General features: G+C 44.3%; 1 protein-coding gene across 4 annotated transcripts in view; it reads left to right on the forward strand.

Annotated features, from left to right (window-relative positions):
- Nucleotides 1-610: 610 nt before the first annotated feature.
- PIAS1 (protein inhibitor of activated STAT 1) overlaps nt 611-19244 on the forward strand; it is a 79337-nt gene continuing 60703 nt past the window's right edge. For 2 of the 4 annotated variants that reach the window (XM_088452776.1, XM_088452779.1), the window contains exon 1: nt 857-888. In XM_088452776.1, coding sequence (XP_088308902.1) covers nt 865-888 — 24 coding nt within the window. In that variant the 5' untranslated portion in view covers nt 857-864. Of the gene's footprint in view, nt 636-856; nt 889-1057; nt 1214-19244 lie in introns of those variants that run through there. The other 2 variants (XM_088452777.1, XM_088452778.1) reach the window with 2 other exon arrangements.

Genomic DNA, 19244 nt, shown 5'->3' on the forward strand with positions numbered 1-19244 from the left:
GTGCTGTACCTTTGTGCCTGGATATATATATATATAGATATATGGTACTTCCTCATTTTTGCGACCCCCTGCTGGACGCGCTGGTTATGCTACGCACGTATCTTCACTAGTCATTGAAGATACAGAAGTAGCGTAATCATGAGGAAATACCATTAGGTCCCTTGCGGACTCGCTTCGCTCGCCGCGCTGCGGGCACGGTGGTTCGCTTCGCTCGCCACAAGGATATATATCGCCCTCCATGCCCACTTGGATGGTAGGGAATGACGTTGGACACTGGCTGATCTTTACGCTACTTACGTATCTTTACTGACTAGTGACGTAGCGTAACCAGGGGGCCGCAAAGATGAGGACGTACCATTATAAACATACATACATATACTGAACATGCAGTGAGTGACTGACACTCACGCACTGCTCAATTACCAATAGCTGCTGATTGGTTTAGTGTCTTTCACTGTCAACATATAAGAAGTCACCCAACTGTCCCCATAAGTTTACCTCAAAGGGGCGGGGGTTCTGAAAATGGGCGGGGTTTCATACAAAAGTGGGCGTTTCTGACGGACGAGTGGCCAGGCTTCTTTTATCCCAATTTCGCATGTGTAAATGCTGTGACTGGAAGATACATGACTGTTAAGGTGAGCGGGCACCGCCTCTCGCTGATATAGACGGGATAAGGACGGGGAGTGAGCGGCTGAGAGCGGTGATCCGTGTGACGTCACCAGCGTCCGCTCCTGACTGACAGCGGCACCACGTGACCGGCCGTCACCGCATTGGCGCCTTTATTCAAACACTGCGTGATGACATCGCAGGCGCGTCGGAGCCACGTCGCGGCGGGTTCATTACGCCTGCGCGCAGAGCGGCAAGATGGCGGACAGTGCGGAACTGAAGGTAAAGCGCAGCTGGAATTGCGGGACCGGGATCCCGCCCAGCGCTCGGTGCGGGGGAGTCCCAGGCTGCGGTCGGGGTGGGCCGATCAGTCGTTGAGCCGGGAGAGGCAGGGTCTAGGAGCGCGACGGAGCCGAGCGGTCTGCGTGCAGGGATAGAGTCGCCGCTGTTATTGTTGCTGCCATCCAGGGGGAGGGGGCTATGCTGGGTGACCGCAGGGATCATTGTGGGCAGTACTATCTCCGAGTGTTACGGGGTGTGTGGAGAGGGGATGGATGGGAAGACGGAGATCGGTGCTGATGCTCGGCTCTGTCTGGCTGCATGAGAGGTGAGCGTGGTCCCAGAGACTTCCTCCTCATCCTCTGTCTGTCACAAGCAGCCCTCTGTATGCCTCCCACACCATTCCATGTCTCCTGTACTGTCCTCTGCATCCTCTCCATCGTCTTCTCCCACGTCCCCGCATCTTCTATATATCATCTGCATACCGTCCATCATTCTCTCTGTATACCCACTATTTCCTGCATACTCCATCACTCTCTGTATAAGCCATTATCATCTGCATACCCTACAACATACTCTCTGTATAACCCACTACTCCCTGCATACCCTTAATCATCTTCTCTGTATACCCCACTATTCCCTGAATACCCTCCATCATTCTCTCTGTATACCCCACTATCATCTGCATACCCTCCATCATTCTCTCTGTATACCCACTATTTCCTGCATACTCAATCACTCTCTGTATAAGCCATTATCATCTGCATACCCTACAACATACTCTCTGTATAACCCACTACTCCCTGCATACCCTCAATCATCTTCCCTGTATACTCTCCATCATTCTCTGTATAACCCACTATTCCCTGCATACTCTCCATCATTCTCTGTATAACCCACTATTCCCTGCATACTCTCCATCATTCTCTGTATAACCCACTATTCCCTGCATACTCTCCATCATTCTCTCTGTATAACCCACTATTCCCTGTATACTCTCCATCATTCTCTGTATAACCCACTATTCCCTGCATACTCTCCATCATTCTCTGTATAACCCACTATTCCCTGCATACTCTCCATCATTCTCTCTGTATAACCCACTATTCCCTGCATACTCTCCATCATTCTCTCTGTATAACCCACTATTCCCTGCATGCCCTCCATCATTCTCTCTGTATACCCCACTATCATCTGCATACCCTCCATCATTCTCTCTGTATACCCACTATTTCCTGCATACTCCATCACTCTGTATAAGCCACTATCATCTGCATACCCTACAACATACTCTCTGTATAACCCACTACTCCCTGCATACCCTCAATCATCTTCCCTGTATACTCTCCATCATTCTCTCTGTATAACCCACTATTCCCTGTATACTCCATCATTCTCTCTGTATACCCCACTATCATCTGAATACCCTCCATCATTCTCTCTGTATAACCTACTATTCTCTGCATACTCCATCTTCTCTGCATACCCTACATCATCCCTGTATACCCCACTATCCCCTGTATATCCTCCATCATCCTCTTTATAGCATCCATAATTCTCTAAGTATGCCCCACTATTCATTGCATACTCTACAGCATCCTCTGTATTCCCCACTATCTCCTGCTTACTCTACATCATCCTCTGAACCCCTGTGTAATAACTATCCCCTGTATACCCTCCATCACCCTCTTTAATCCCACTATCTGCTGTATACTCTCAATCATCCTCTCTGTATCCCGACTATCCCCTGCATACACTCCCATTATCCTCTGTATACCCCACTATCCCCTGTATACGCTCCATCACCCTCTTTAATCCCACTATCTGCTGTATACACTCCATCATCCTCTCTGTATCCTGACTATCCCCTGCATACACTTTCATTATCCTCTGTGTACCCCACTATCCCCTGTATACGCTCCATCAGCCTCTGTGTGCCCGCATACGTCAGCCTCTGTATCCTTCACTATCTGTCCTCCCCAAATCCCGACTCTCCTCCATTATACTCTGTATCCCCCACTACCCCCTTCATCCCCTCATGCCTCCCCTCCACCATTCACTGCTGCCTGCTTTTCCCATCTCCCTGCTGTCCCCTGTCTACATTGCTCCAGTCAGTATATACCTTCCATCTCTTCTCATAATAGAACTTCCTCAGTTACTGTATCTTGTGTGAGGTTTATTGTGTCCATTTCCTATTACTGGTTGCCTTGCTTTAAATTATGTATACAGTATCAGAAATGTATATGACTCAAATCATTGTTCATATTTGTGTTTTGTGTTCATAGTAGATATTGCCTGCTGAATATATTGGGCTGTTTGATATTGGCTAATTGCCATATGTTTTATTAGACGTGTGGTTAGAAGTCTGATTATTTTCTTGGAAGTGACCAGGTTCTTGTGCAACTGTTCTCTAACATTGGTCATCAATTGTCAAGCATCAAGATTATTGATTTTGGAGAGTAGTACCAAATGTTTAAATGTACTTGCATTAATGTGACAGGTGTAAACCAGTCCAATACTTTACACACACAACTCTAACAAAACTGATAGTGTGTGTATTATTATTATTACATATTTTATGGTTATCTCAATTATTGAATCTTGTAAAAGCTGTGCTGCATATGGCTCTTGTCCTCTGTGAGAAGTCCCTGTGTGTTTGGACAAATAGTAGGCCTCGATTTGCCCAATCCTCATGTAAGATGTTTTTGCTCTAAAATAGTTTTTTGATTATGTGCTTGATGCATTTGGTCAACAAATTAGCATTTATTTGGTTATAGTAGATGAATGAGCAGCTTCTCTACATGCCACGTAAACCGTGCCATATAGTTGTCATATTATTATTATTATTTATTATTATTATTACTACAGAGACTAAGGGGGGACAATTCGGTTGCAGGCAATATGCTGCCAAACATAATCACGATGATGATGTTTGGCTGCACTATTACAGTAGCTTAGCATCTCTCATTCCTGTGCACCTCCTATGGGGGTGTAAGGAAAAACTGTTAATGTTGCTTGCTGTGATACCAATTAAGTGTTTTAGGGGGCAAATGAAATCAGCAACACTTGAATAGCGTTGGGAAGGAGTACCCGGAGCTATCCAATTGTGTCCCCATTGCACCCTGCACATAGTCTGTTACTGCGCCTTGAGCCACTTGTTTAGTCGGGGTAACTGGCATTCTACGACTTAAGTGCCGGCCGCGATGCTGTTGGCACATGCACTAAGCCGGAAACAGCATTTCTGCCATAGTTTGTACCTCCTTTTTATACAAAAGTTTCGGGTCTGACGTGGTTTTCTCCTCTTTACACCAGTGGCTGGAGGCGGGTTATTTGCAGAGTCCAGTTGGTCACAGTGAACCCGGGTCTTTCGGTGTTACAGTGGATGCTTGGAGATGGCATCTCCCAGCGCTAATGAAGCTAGCCAATCCACTGATTTGAGGCATGACCCGGGTTATTCCCCCATTCAACCCGGCTCGCTTCCCAGGCTGTATCCTCGGGTCATTCGACCTGGGTTATACTTCATTGATTCTTTTCCACTGTGCCAAGGCCTGGCAACAACCTGGGTTATTGCGAGAGTGGAGAAGGGGTATTATGTTCAATCAAACTGTAAGGGTGAATTCATGGATGCAATATGTCATTTCAGAACAGCGCATCGCACTAAATTGCATCCCGTAAAGGTGTGCAGGAAAAGTGGTGATGCTTATAGGGGTGTAGTAGGTAATACCGCCGGCCGCAAATCCCGACAGCAGAAGCCCGGCAGAGGTGAAGATCTCGATTGCTAATAAGGTAAATATACTAACCCTATTTTCCCCCATAACTTTCCCTTAGGGGTGCCTAACACCCCACCTTCGATCGGTTTGCCAGGTGTCGGGCTCCTGTCATAGGTCTAATGACAGAATTCGGGATTTCAACGCATGTCATTAGTACTTTGCCGGGATTAGACAGTCGGGAATCCGGCGGTCGGCATTTAGACAGTCTTCTTCCTGATTACATCCCGTTTATAGTACTCTGTACGGCTAATATTCGCACAGCAGAGCATTGCGGCAAATTGCATATATCTGAACAACCATCCCACAGCGCAATTTATCAGCAGTGTTTGTGAGGTGGCAGTGTTCTGACCATTTCTGTGGCATTTTGACTTGTATAGAATTTTTGCTACTTGATCCGATTTTCCAGAAATGTTCCATCCTGTTGCTGTGCTTTTAGAAAGCGTTATCATTTTGCACACAATTACCTCCATTTTTACTATTGTTTAAATCTACTGCTGCTGTAATTTTGTGGATTAGGCCAGTGGTTCCCAAACTTCTTTGAATCATGGCACCCTAGTGCGTCAGCATTCTTTTCAATGCACCCCTAAGACAAAAGTTTGTTATTGAGAAATTCTGAAAAAAAATGTAGTGAAGTAAATTGTGCTGACCTGTTCTCCTTAGGTTTGGTTATATAGTGGTTGACAGGCTTGTGCTTCTGTTTGTCCACATATTTACATTACATCGACCATAAAGAATTTTATTTGGTGCTGGACCACCAACCTGAGACACCCCTGCAAGTGTCCCGAGGCACGCCAGGGTGCTGCGGCGCACAGTTTGGGAACCACTGTATTAGACCATTGAAGGTTTATTTACTAAGCGGTGGTTTGCAAAAGCTGCCACTTCCCTTCTTGTTGAAGCCTGAAATTTAAATTGGCAATGCTTTTAATAGTGAAACACCTAGGGTTTAGCTACTAAAATTATTGTTCTTAAGTTTTGAGGTTAAACACACTGGGAAGCAAGCGGACTCTTAAACTACCTGGTCTTCATGGCATATTACTTTGGTGCAAACACTATATAACTCAATTGTTGCCCAATGGCTGCGTTGTCTATTCATGAATAGTCCTGCTAGTTGAGTGGATGTAAATGGCTCTTGTAGAGCTCAACTACAGTCCTACAACTAGGACAGTTGTGGCATGAATCTGACTCTGTATCAAATTGGCTGCAGCTTCTGCTCAGTTGGGTCTCCTTACTTACCATATACATACAAAGTAGAGTTTACATCTCCAGCCTAGTTTTCCCTCTCCTCAGTGACAGTGCTGAAGTTGTGTGATGTCTGGGTCCTAGGAAACATGTGAAATGTCACCAAAGGAATAGATGGGGAAGGGACATACTAAATAACTAGGCTTGTCAAAAGGTAGTGGACAGTCTCATTATATTTTTTTTATTTACAATTTATTTTATTTCAGCATAGCCTACAGGATACCTCCTGTTTGAAACGGTAAAACTTTTTTGTTTTTAATGTCTGTAAAAGCCCCAAAATTACTACTGAACCCTTACATCACTCATTGCGGAATTAACCCACATGTCATCAATGCCTCCCATTGACACCTTGCTAATCTCCCTCACCTTACAGTTCTAAGATCACGCATCTAATCCAAGATTACCCATTTGCTTCAGTTTACTAACTGATATAGTGACCTTTTGTAAACAAACATTAATGCCCTTATCCACAGAGGAAGGAGGGGATACCTCATGATACAAGATACTTATTCCTCTCCTCCTCACATCTGATATACTATATGGCCTCCCTTCACTGTACACAGGAGATCTTGTGATACAGATACTGGTGGCACCCAGTCAGTCTCTCTTCTCTGCTTTTAGTGGGAGTTTCAATTGGTTTTGTTGACACTCTAGATAATGGCGCCTATTACTTATCGCGCTTGCAGTGCCCAAAAGTAACCCGCTAAAGCAGTCTAAAGTCCTTGTTAGGTTGCCCATAACACAGACTTTTTGCCACCTCAGGAGGGTGCGTGCAAAAATTTTGGCGCCCGACCAGAGCAACATTTAAATTTGCTCTGGCGAATGCCCAAAAAACAATTGAATTTTCCCCATTTGAATGGACATGGCAGACCACAGGTTGTCTGGTGAATATAACCGATTACGTTCAAGATGGGGGTATAGGTGGGGAAAAGAGTTTGAGTTGAGTTCAGGGGGCAATTCTGTTCCCAGTGTGGCGATGTAGCTCCCGTGACGAGTGCCCAAGATATTCAATTGGCCGAGCTGTAATCCTGTGACTATAGAATATTTCAGCTCGCACCTCAGGGCACAAATCCGACTTAACTAGTGCCTCAGGGCAGCATCGCATTCAGTAACCGCATCGTGCCAGGCACTTAAATCTGAAAATGTAGTTTAGAGCGACTAGGTCCCGGGAATTGGTCGCATTAAACTGCATTCTTTATACCCTATGCTAATGTGAGTATTCCCCTGCTCTCCCACACCCATCCATGGGGTCTATTCATGTACATTCTGAAATGGTTGGCGGGAAAATATGACATCATATTGATGCAATATACAGTAGTGTTTTGTAGCCATTCTGGCGACGTCCTCCAATAAACTACCTGTTTGCAAGCCTTGCAGTGAATGAATTACCAGATTCTGGTAACTGACAGTCAGGGGTGGTGCTAGATGTCTCGGCACCCAGCACCGTCCCATGTGCCCTCCCCCAGAGCACAAACTAATACCGGCAGCATGTGGGTGGGGATCTTATGCAGCCGGACCCAGACGCCCCTGTGCCTCCTCGCGCGCAGAGCGTGCCTAGAGCCAGCCATGCCGGCAGTTCCACGAGCGGTGCAGCGGACACAGGAGAGAGTGGGGGTGGGGCAGAGCGAGCTGGCCATGGGAAGGTGTGGGCAGATGCCAGGTTACTAGATATAGATAGGTGGCACTCACAGGTCTGATGAAATGAAAGCATCAAACTTGACAACTGGGTTTGCCTTGATGTCAAGTTTGATTCTTTCATTTCATCAGACCTGTGAGTGCTGCCTTTCCCTTTCTACATATGTAAGTGGGTGTTCAATTGAACTTCCAGGAAGGCACCAAGGCAAGTAATTTATTTTGCATTTATATCTCTATGCTATGCAGAGCGGGGATTGGAGCAGAGTTAGCCTGCCATGGGGAGGATAGGTGCAGTATATGCAGAACAGAGCGAAGGTGGGGACAGAGTGATCAGCTTTAATTCTGTACACACTCCGGCAACCTCTCTCCATTCGTATTCATAAACCACCTCTTGGCAAATCTTTGTAGCAAAATATATTTTGTTTGGCACGTCCTACTACAGCCACCACACTGATCATAATGACTTGCATATACAAAAGAGAATATGTGCATTATTTAGGAAGATACGCTCTATCTTTTTTGAGTTTCACATATTTGGTATATTCAGTTCCTTGCTGCACTTCACAGCTATCTTTTGGAGCCTTCAAAGGGAACTTGCGTTTTGTATCTCAGTCTTGTTTTAGCTGGGGGAGACACTTTCAGTATAAGCAACACCTCTTATAACAGGCCACAGCAAACAGCAGGGTGCTTAGATAGGGCAAATGGATAAGTTTGGCAAAATTAAATGTACCACTGCGCTGCATGCACAGAGCTCATGTTACAAAAATTCATATTCATGATCACTCAGTTTATTTTGTTTATTCTTTTTGATATCCCTGGAAAATTTTAGGGGGGATTTCAATTGATTTTTGGGTGCCAGACGGCGCTGATCAATTGTTCTGCTCATGCACAAGTGCCGCGGGTGCCCATTATTTTTGCTCCTCTCACTCCTAGTTATCAGAAATGTGCGAAAAGCCCTTACCACCCAAACTGCATTTTCGGCAGCACTTCCAATAGTTTAGACAGGTTTAGCCAATTTACGCATCTAAACCCAGTGCATTTGGGTGTGACATGAGCGAAAAGTATTGAATATCGCCCCTGATCTCCCGTCACTTTAGACTAGAGCTTGGGCGTGAAAAAACATCTATTCTCCCACCCAATTGTTATTTGCACTTTTTTTATTAAATCCTTAGTAAGACACCCTTAATTACATGTTCATGTTGCATAGAAACATAGGGCGGTATTCAATTGTTTTGTGGTCCGGACCTCCCGTCTGAAGTGACCGGAGATCGCGGGCGGGCCGCTATTCAGTTGTTCCTGCTTTTCGTGCTGATCGTGCCCAAAGTGGTCTGATTTAGCCTGGTAAATCTTCTTCCCCCGGCCAAAGTGCTGGGCACAATCGTGAAAAGTTCCGTTTGGGTGCCCAAACGGGTCACTTTTCGCTCCTTCCAGTTCTCTCCCCCCTGGGGCTGCGAGCTGAGATGGAGCGCTGGCAGCTAATTGCACCCGTCAGAAGCAACAATTGAATAGCTCCGTCGGGCGCGAAGGGAGCTGGGAACAATTGAATTCCGCCCATAGAATTTGACGGCAGATAAGGACCACTTGGCCCATCTAGTCTGCCCTTTTTAATATGAATGAGCACAGTGAGAACTTGTAGAATTGTCTTATGTGCACACAGCAAAGGATAGTTAGTTTACTTTTCTTTAGAAACCTTTTCCTTTTAACCAAAGCTAAAAACATTCTGCTAAACTTCTTTCTGTAGCAATGTAAGAATTTTAATTTTTTTTCTGCTGTACTTTTGGCCAATAGTTGCCATTTCAAATGTGACAGGGCCACCAGTCTGACGTGCCGCTTTTAAGCCAATTGAGTAGCAAAATGAGGACACAGAACGGGATCATAAATGTGGCTTTAAGGGATAGATATATTTATTATCTGGCTAATACAAAATGTCATTGTTTGATTTACTAGCATTTTGATTTTTAACCCGATATGTGGCTAGTACGTAAGTTGCCTAATAATTGTGAATTCTAATCAGAGGGTATTGGTGCATGGAACTCTCCTCTATCCTCATTAGATCACCAGTAATTTAATGATATTGTATTATATTTTGTATGACTGCTTCATAAATCATTATCTGAGAACCTGTTTTTAATGTAGCTGAAGTAATCCAACAAACGTAGCAGTGTAGAATTCCCATTCTTTGAATGCAAAGCTGATTTGAAAATAGTTTATTTAGCTTGAGGCAAAGGACATGCTTCTAGGATTATGCAGACACATGTAGGAAGTTGCACTGTTGCAGCCCATCTAGTGTTTGCGTTGTTCCTCCTATAGTCTGAAAAGATATTTGTAGTTTAATTGGCACTTGACTAAATTGGCCCTTGTGTCCAGTTGCGGTTATATGTTATGGAAATTGGGTTGTAGCTGTCGCTGAAAGAAATTCTTATGTAGTGCTGCATAATGGTGGGGTGTTTTTTTTTTTTTTTTTTTTTTTTTTTTTTTTTTCTCTCTTCTTTACTAAGGGATTATAAACAAATGATGGTTCTATTGAAACTAAAGAGACTGACTTTGTAAGAGAAAGGTGAATGAAGAAGGATAACTCTCTCAGAGACAGGGTTAGTACTTTAGCTTCAATTTAAATGTTTTATTTTTTTTCTTCAAAAGTGTACTTTTATTGTATACTGTCACAACTGGATATGTTCTGCATCCTGGCGATCAGGATGCCGACTCTTACATTACCGGCGCCGGAATCCCGGCACAGGTTAGAGTTCCAGTACCGCCATCCCGACCGCCGTGATACTGAAGTAGTGTTCACTCTAGGTCCGTAAAGGGGGCGTGTCTTTGACGTGTCCCCCTTTTCATCACTCTTGGGGGCTTGCCTGGCACTTAGACATGCCGGGCACATGCGCCCGGCATCCATTCACTGGCAGTGACCACTGCACCACCTGTGGGACACTGAGGCCCGCGTGAGATGGCAGAACCCGCAGGCTGTTTCAGCGGGACGCTGTGCTATGGTAAAGGGCAGGGTGCTTTCTGTCCTTTAGAAATAGGGCAGGGCGCGGCGCCCTGCTGTAACAGCCTAGTGGGCATGCTACCGAAGGTAAGTAGCGTGGTTGGGGGGAGGGTTAGCTACAAGCGGAAAGGTTAGGCACTAAGGAGGGAGAGTTAGGGTAGGGACAGGGGACGGTTAGCATACTGACCAATAAGTGTCGGTATGCTAACTCTCTGGTGGCATGCCAGCATCCCGTCACAACATGTATCCTAAAATCTGTTGTGTCCGTTTATTTACGTAATCATGTTCTAGTTTAATCCAGTAAGTTTGTTAGAGATAGAGAGATATATATATATATCTCTCTCTCTATTATATATTTTTTTTATTATTTTTTTTTTTAAACCTGATGGTGTGAATTTTTTTTTTTTTTTTTTACATTATAAATAAAAAGCATGGAATCTACCATGAATATATTCGCCCACCCATTAAAGCTTACCTTATTTTAATATCCTCTTGAGCCGTTATTGCTTCAGGGTCTGCATGTGTCCTGGATGCAGGCTGTAAACCTTAATGCTTGTAGCATTTGGCAGAGTGACTGCCTCTCACCTATAGCTCACTGTAATATTGTAAGTAATAGGGGTTATACAATAATCTGTTATAGTATAGCACGTTATGTCTGGTAGTGGTAGAAGACGGAATATTGGATCTTTGGTAAAAGAGTGTTAGTATAAAATTCCTAGTGGGGATGTGTGACTGGTTGGCCTCACCAGACGATCACCGATTACTTTTGATCCCCCTGGATCTTGAAATATTACTGCCATAGCCAGTTACTGACTCGCTGCACATTGGGCTGTAACTTGCTGCCATGACACCGCACTTGGAATTACTTTCACCCAGTCTCCTACATAGGCACCTGGAACTGCTTACTCTTGGGTATGTGTGGGATAAGTCTCTGCAGGGTAGCTGGCAGAGGGCTTTAGCTTGGAGGCACTGGGCTAAACCCATAAAATGCAGAGAACGGAACAGCGTTTCTCGTAATTCTGTTGGTCACAGGATATAAGCAGATGCGTCATCTTAAAGGAAAGATGTTTATTGCTCAAGACTTTAAAAGACAATTTCCCCCCTTGCTGAAGGTGCTCGGGGTAAATTACAGCAGGCAGATGTTACAGAAGTCAGAGGATATCTACCCACACAGGACTCGCATGCCCTCTTTATATCCCATTCTTACACATAATCCCACAGGGAGGAAACCCACCCTGTCCCTTAACCAAACTATCTCTCAGAATATAACTAAATACATCTTGCATTTCAAAGGAGCTAACCAAATTCCCTCCTTTCTTTCATACATATACCACCCAAACCAGTTTGCTTTCCTAAAACACTTATTTAGCATAAAACTGTCTGAAAATGTAAATCTAACTTGCATTTCAATTGTATGCCTCCTTTCATTTATCTGACTCAAATCAGTTTGGCTTAATTGCAATCCTAACGCCTTCGTGGACACTGCTCTCTGGCAGGCATTGGCTGTAAACAAAGGTTTAGCATTTCATACTAGGCAGGAAAATCACCATGGGGGAAATGTATGATGCTACAGGCGTTATTTGTCTGGACCTGGGGTAAGTGTCCAGCTACCGGCACATCGGCGAATTATCTTGTAGATGGCAGCGCCAATAATGACGGGGGAGCGTAGGACCCCAGGCATTTAACAAAAAACCCACATTAATTTATGGGGAGAAGCGGTATCAGCGCACATAACTTAAGCTGCATACACGTACAGATTTTCTGCCCAACCATCCAACTAGTTGATTGGATGGAATGAAAATCTGGTAAGGTATGAAAGCAAATGACAATCAGCAATCAATCAGACAAAAACTGTTTGTTAAATGTTTGATCTAAACAATTTGTTCAAACTTGTCTGACGACCATTTTCATCTGTTTTCTGGCAGTTAGGAGCAAATTGCTGATCATCAGTTACTCCCATACGTTACCAGATTTTCATTCCAACCAATCAGCTAGTTGGATGGTTGGACAGAAAATCTTTACGTGTGTATGCAGCTTAACGCTATAACTAAACCCCCATTTTGCCCCTTCATAATACTACCCACCTATCACTTACTACGTGACAAATGTCCTAGGAACAATTGGCTTTCAAATGTCATGGCCTTGTAAAATCGAATCCTTCCTGTAAGTGCATAGTCCATACATGTACACAGGCATTCCTACAATTCTCAAACTATGCACAGCGCATTAAATATAAGCTGTTATATGCATTATTAAACACATGGTGCCAGTATGATTTTTGAAATTGCCGCTCTACATCTGATTTGTCCATTTAAAGATGGCCCTGTGGCCATTAACCCATTCAGTGCCGCAGGCACAGGGCCGAGTGGCCACAGGATGTAAGTCTGTTTGTACTACCCCACTGCTGCCTACAGAGTGTTGAGAGAGCCACTTCTGCATGGTGGCCTGGGCATTATAGGTATTGAATCCTAAGTCTCTAGTCGCTATCAGCGCTGCAAGTCGCTTAAGAAATAATTGCTTTCCAATCCAATTGTGGTTCCAAAGCGAAAAAAGTTATAATCTTCAAGAAAAAGTATAACACGCTGTGATCTAAACAATTAGCGCAAAAAGCAAGTACCGTATATACTCGAGTATAAGCCGAGGTACCCACTTTTACCACAAAAAACTGGGAAAACTTATTGACTCGAGCATAAGCCTAGGGTGGGAAATGCTGCAGCTGGTTGTGCCCCCAGTGGTATTCCCCCCCCCCCCCCCCCCCTGGTTGTGCCCACAGTAATAATCCCCCCCCCCCCCTTTCAGTGCCCGAATTGGTAATTCTCCCCCCCCCCCCCCCCCCCTCCTTTCAGTGCCCCCAGTGGTAATTACCCCCCTGGTAGTGACCCCTGTAGTAAACGCACCCCCTGGTAGTGACCCCTGTAGTAAACGCCCCCGGGTAGTGCCCCCAGTAGAGAGACGTAATAAGAATAAAAAAAAAAATCACTTAACTGAAACCCCCGCTCCTGGTCCCGCCGCTAACAGCTCCTCCGGCCGCTTTGCATGGGAGAGACGTCATTACTCATGATATCTCTCCCATTACCCACTGCGGGAGCCGGAAGATGGCTCCCGCAGTGGGAGCAGCAGCAGCCGATGAGAGTCTGACAGACTCTCAGCGGCTGCTGATTACAACAAACACGCAGCTGCCGGCTCCGGCGGCTGTGTGTTTGGCAGTGTGTAGTGCTGACCGAACTCCGTCCGGTCAGCGCTACACACTTCACTCGAGTATAAGCCGAGGGAGTACTTTTTCAGCACAAAACATGTGCTGAAAAACTCGGCTTATACTCCAGTATATACGGTAAATACAAGGTACAAGCTGATACATACGTGTGCGCACTGGTCCCAGTATACAGTTGTCAATCCAGAAGCCTGTGGTCATCTAAGGAGAATGGCTGTACACTAGAATCAGCATACAGGTTATATACCTTACAGCAATGATTCTCAAACTCGGTCCTCAGGACCCCACACAGGTCACGTTTTCCAGGTCACCCAGCAGGTACACAGGTGTATTCATTGCTCACTGACACATTTTAAAAGATCCATAGGTGGAGCTAATAATTTCATTAATTCTGTGAGGAGACCTGGAAAACATGCACTGTTTGGGGTCCTGAGGTCCGAGTTTGAGAACCTGTGCCTTAGAATTCAGCTCTAACAAAGAAACTAGTTAACAGGTTTCCATTGGTTCTTGCTCCTGGGCATTCTGGTACAATGCAGGTCATAGGTCAGTTCATACAGTGTCACTAGGGGTATGTCCCAGTTCTTCAGAAGTTGCTTTGTGTGGTTTTCCCGCCGAAGAACTGGTTTAAACTGGCTAAAGACACTACATACAGAGGTATACATTCTAACCACTAATTCCCTATAATTCATAACTTGAGGACGCATGATGCGATCTCCTTGCCGATAGAACCGGAGATCTGCGAATAAACTGGTACCATTCTAAATCCCTAACATGTCTACTATGTGTCTGTACCTTAAATATCATATACATTACATTTCACAACATAAGTATTTGCTAATAAAACCTCTAATATCAAGCTTAATGTGAGGGAACCTTTTTATAAGTGTGTGTGAATATTGTGTACTTTCGCTAGTATGCGTTGTGCGTATCTGTTTTGTGCTTTTCTGTAGGCTTTGAAGTCTAGCGCAAATGTGCGTTGTGCATCTTGTATATTTTATATGTATTCTCTAATGTGCGTATAGGTTTTATTTGGACTTGCAACAATATGCCGTAGCAAAACAGACTCGCGACGCTAATAAAGTATAGCGTCGTACACAATGGTATCGTGCTGACGACGCAAAATGGCGTCAGACGCAATGCAACATGGCGTTGCCAGGTATTAATTTAAAAGATTTGGTCTCAGCCAATCATCTGGCTTCGACATAGGGGACCCTGTGGATATACAAACTACCCGCACGATAAGTCACCCTTGCAGATCCAATGTCCCTTACCAGAGTTCACTCTCACCTCCTGACCATGCACACGCTACAGTCAGTGAGGGGCTGATAAACATGTCTGCACAAGTCATAGGCTTAACCTCTGTTCCTTTCTGACAAGTGCCAAACCTAAAGTGACACCACACCGTTGGCTTTTAGAATAGACCCCACACCTACTCTAAAGTACCCTTCAGACTTACAACTCTCCGCTTACCCCACTTGTCTTTTACAGCCAAATTGCCACTCATTTAACAACTTGCGCTAAAACACTTGTTAGCCGCCCACTCAACCATCAAATTCCCCAAGACTTGATACAAAATACTCCGTACTGGGAGTGCCAGTGAACCACAACAAGGTAATGTCTCATGAACTAAGTTTTTAAGCATGGCTTTATTAATGATGAATGCAAGGATCATGCAGCTGTTTCCTGCGTAGGAAGAAGGGAGACCACATAGTGCAGACTGCATGTTCTTCATCCTGTGTGTGGGGGATACCACGTGATACAGGGGAGGTCACATGATGTCAGTCGGCTGATCTGTGCTAATAATAAAATCAAGCTACTTCATGACCGACTGAGCTTTACTCTTGGAGTGCAGGTGAAGCTTGATGGGGCATGAAGTACAGAATAAGTGCTATGGCCAAAACTGCATACAGCAAAGATAAGGACTGATTGAGCAGAATGGCACTGGGAGCCGTAGGTGAAGGCACAGCCGGCCTCCTGTTGACAATCACTGGTTTAGAAAGACAATTTGCCAACACTTTGTTACTGGTTTGGGGAAAAAAAATTGAAACTATAATCTGGCTGCATCTACACCTGCTAGTTTATCACGTGCATGTGGCTTTATACTGAGTTTGTTTTTTTTAAATGTTTTTATTGACTATTTTTTTTTTTTTTTTTAACATAAAACATGCATGTAGCAATGTAAACAACATAGAAGATGCTATAGTGACAGGTGCACTTGAAAAACCATTAGTATTTTCTGCTACTTTATATCTCCTGAGTGTCTTGATGTGTGAGCTTCTATACCATGGGCTTGTGATAGGCAGTGACTTCTGTCTGTAAGCCATGTTTCTAATTGACATCCCCATAACTGCAGACATTTCCTGCTGCGCTCCATTCTGGAATCTATTCTGTGATTAGCCATGTTGAAGAATAACCGCAAAAAGCCAGACATCCCCTAACCTCTAAAGATTTTGTTACTTTTTGGGGCTTCTCCTTGTAACTAATTGTCTCAGTAGCAGTTCCAAGAGACAATACTGTATATCTTTATACAGGGGTCATAGAACTGTCCTGTCCTACTGCAAAATGTCTGTGGGGCTCAGCGTGTTAAATAACTGATCTGTTGTGGCATTCAGTCACATTAAAAGGTGTATCCTCTCCACATCCCAAAGTCTCTCTAGTGTTTAAATAATAACCAAGGGTATAAGTTTAAACTGTTATTTAGCAGATACACACCAGAGCATATCATGTTCTGGAAGTGAGATAGAGATAGATAGATATATAGATATCTATCTATATATCTATCTAATATATTTTATTTACACAGGGACATTACTGTTCAGTGTTGCATCACTTTTGAGTGATCTATACATTGGTAACTGTTGCTTGCGGCCGTATGACCTGTGTTTAGCATTATATTGGGCACAGATCAGTGTGTAACACAGGTGAAATGGTGTACATATGCTGCTTAAGCCGGTGCATGGATCAAATCATGCGGCCAATAGCAACGGCTATCACTATACATACTATAAACAACTGTGCCCTCAAATGGTCTTGGGACTCTGACTTCTCATCCATATAATATACAACAAGGGGTGGTGTGTGTGTGTTTACTTTTTATAGAAAGCAATCCTGCCATGCTCATCTAGTAGGTGTAGTCATTGGACCGAGAGGTGGTGCATGCGTTTTCTGTTCTGCTAATTGTTGCAAACGACATTCAAAAACTGAATGCAGAAATGCCAGCATTGCTAAATGTGAAATCCCTGAGATGTGACCATAGTAGGGCTTCCCATACAGGAAGATAGACCTCCCCTCTAAGGCATACAAATAGATCCAAGCTGTAGTGGATCTGATAGTTAGCTGGTTCTTACTGGATTGATTAGTCTTGAAAATAGGGTCAGTTGTATAAACTTTCTTCAGGGTCCACAGGTTTTACTTTGGGGTATGTAGTTGGAGAGATCCATTGCACCAAACAGCTAAAGCTTTAAAGCTCCAGCATGCACTGGTCTTCCTCCCTATATACCCTGCCTCCAGTCACAGGCATTCAGTTTTTGTGTTTGGTGTGCGGCAAGTATCCAGATGCACCTGTTTAACAGCTGGACTGCCTAGGCAGTTCCAGGCTTTTTCTTTTATGATTTACCCTATTTTTATTTTTTTTTAACTTCTGAGTTGAGCGGTACTAAGCGCCGAATAGGCGCAGGTACTGCGACTCTATCTATATCCACCGATGCCGAAATGCCAATTCCGCTATATGCCCTCGGGATTTCAGCGGGCCTCATCGAGGCTTAGCTAGCGGCGTCGCTGGGGTCCGGACTGCGATCGGATTTACGGAGATGGCAGGTAAACTATTCCTCATGAAGGGAATCCTACGTGGCGCAGTCCAGGCCTCCGGTGTAGGAGACTCACCAGAGGCGGCTGCGGGTGAAGGCCTCGTGTAACGTGTACTCGCTAAGGTGGCTGGGCCATATCGTCTGTTGCTGGAGATTGGTAGTAGACACACTAGTTAGCGTCTACTACTGTGAGGCCAGCGTATCCATGCCGTCAAAATCGCAGTTTAGGGGAGATAGGCGCTCCCCCGGCAGCTCCTACCCCGGGCCAGACACAACTTCTGTTTACGGATTCCCGCCTCTGGGTTGCTACTTCTGACCACCTTGTGTGTGAGACGCTCGCAGTTCACAGTTGTGCGTACTGCTGCAGGCTGGTCGTCTCAGAGGTCTGGTCTGTCTCCCTGTTTACCTCTCCTCTGGGTCTGGTATATAGCGCTCTATATCCTGCCAATGCCACGGCAGGCTGGTCAGTTGATTCAGAGTCAATTTGCAATGGCAATGTTTGTATTAATGCATTGTATGTGACTTTCATGCTAGCTGTGTGTGTGTGTGTGTGTGTAATAGATAGAGATATATCTATTTATTTATATTACAGTCAGGTCCATAAATATTGGGACATTGACAGAATTTTCATATTTTGGCCTCTATTCACCACCACAATGGTTTTGAAATGAAACAAACAAGATGTGCTTTAACTGCAGACTTTCAGATTTAATTTGAGGGTAATTACATCCAAATCGGGTGAACGGTGTAGGAATTACAACGGTTTCAATATGTGCCTCCCACTTTTTAAGGGGCCAAAAGAAATGGAACTATTTCATGGACAGGTGTGGGCTATTCCCTCGTTATTTCATTATCAATTAAGCAGGTAAAAGGTCTGGAGTTGATTCTAGGTGTGACATTTTCATTTGGAATCAGTTGCTGTCAACTCTCAATATGAGATCAAAAGAGCTGTCACTATCAGTGAAGCAAGCCATCATTAAGCTGAAAACTCAAAACAAACCCATCAGAGAGATTGCAAAAACATTAGGTGTGGCCAAATCAACTGTTTGGAACATTCTTAAAAAGAGAGAACGCACCAGAGAGCTCAGCAACGCCAAAAGACACGGAAGACCATGGAAAACAACTGTGGTGGATGACAAAAGAATTATTTCCCTGGTGAAGAAAAACCCCTTCACAACAGTTGGCCAAAACAAGAACACTCTCCAGGAGGTAGATGTATATGTGTCAAAGTCAACAATCAAGAGAAGACTTCACAAGAGTGAATATAGAGGGTTCACCACATTGGTGAGCCACAAAACCATTGGTGAGCCACAAAAACAGGAAGACTAGATTAGAGTTTGCCAAACAACATCTAAAAAAGCCATTACAGTTCTGGAACAACATCCTATGGACAGATGAGACAAAGATCAACTTGTACCAGAGTGATGGGAAGAGAAGGGAAGGAAAGGAACTGCTCATGATACAAAACCTACCACCTCATCAGTGAAGCATGGTGGTGGTAGTGTCATGGCGTGGGCATGTATGACTGCCAATGGAACTGGTTCCCTTGTATTTTTTGATGATGTGACTGCTGACAAAAGCAGCAGAATTAATTCTGAAGTGTTTTGGGCAATATTATATGCTCATATTCAGTCAAATGCTTCAGAACTCATTGGACGGCACTTCACAGTGCAGATGGACAATGACCCGAAGCATACTGCAAAAGCAAC

This window comes from Taudactylus pleione, unplaced genomic scaffold, assembly GCF_031769625.1.
Source record: "Taudactylus pleione unplaced genomic scaffold, aTauple2 ptg000556l, whole genome shotgun sequence".
NCBI lineage: Eukaryota > Metazoa > Chordata > Amphibia > Anura > Myobatrachidae > Taudactylus > Taudactylus pleione.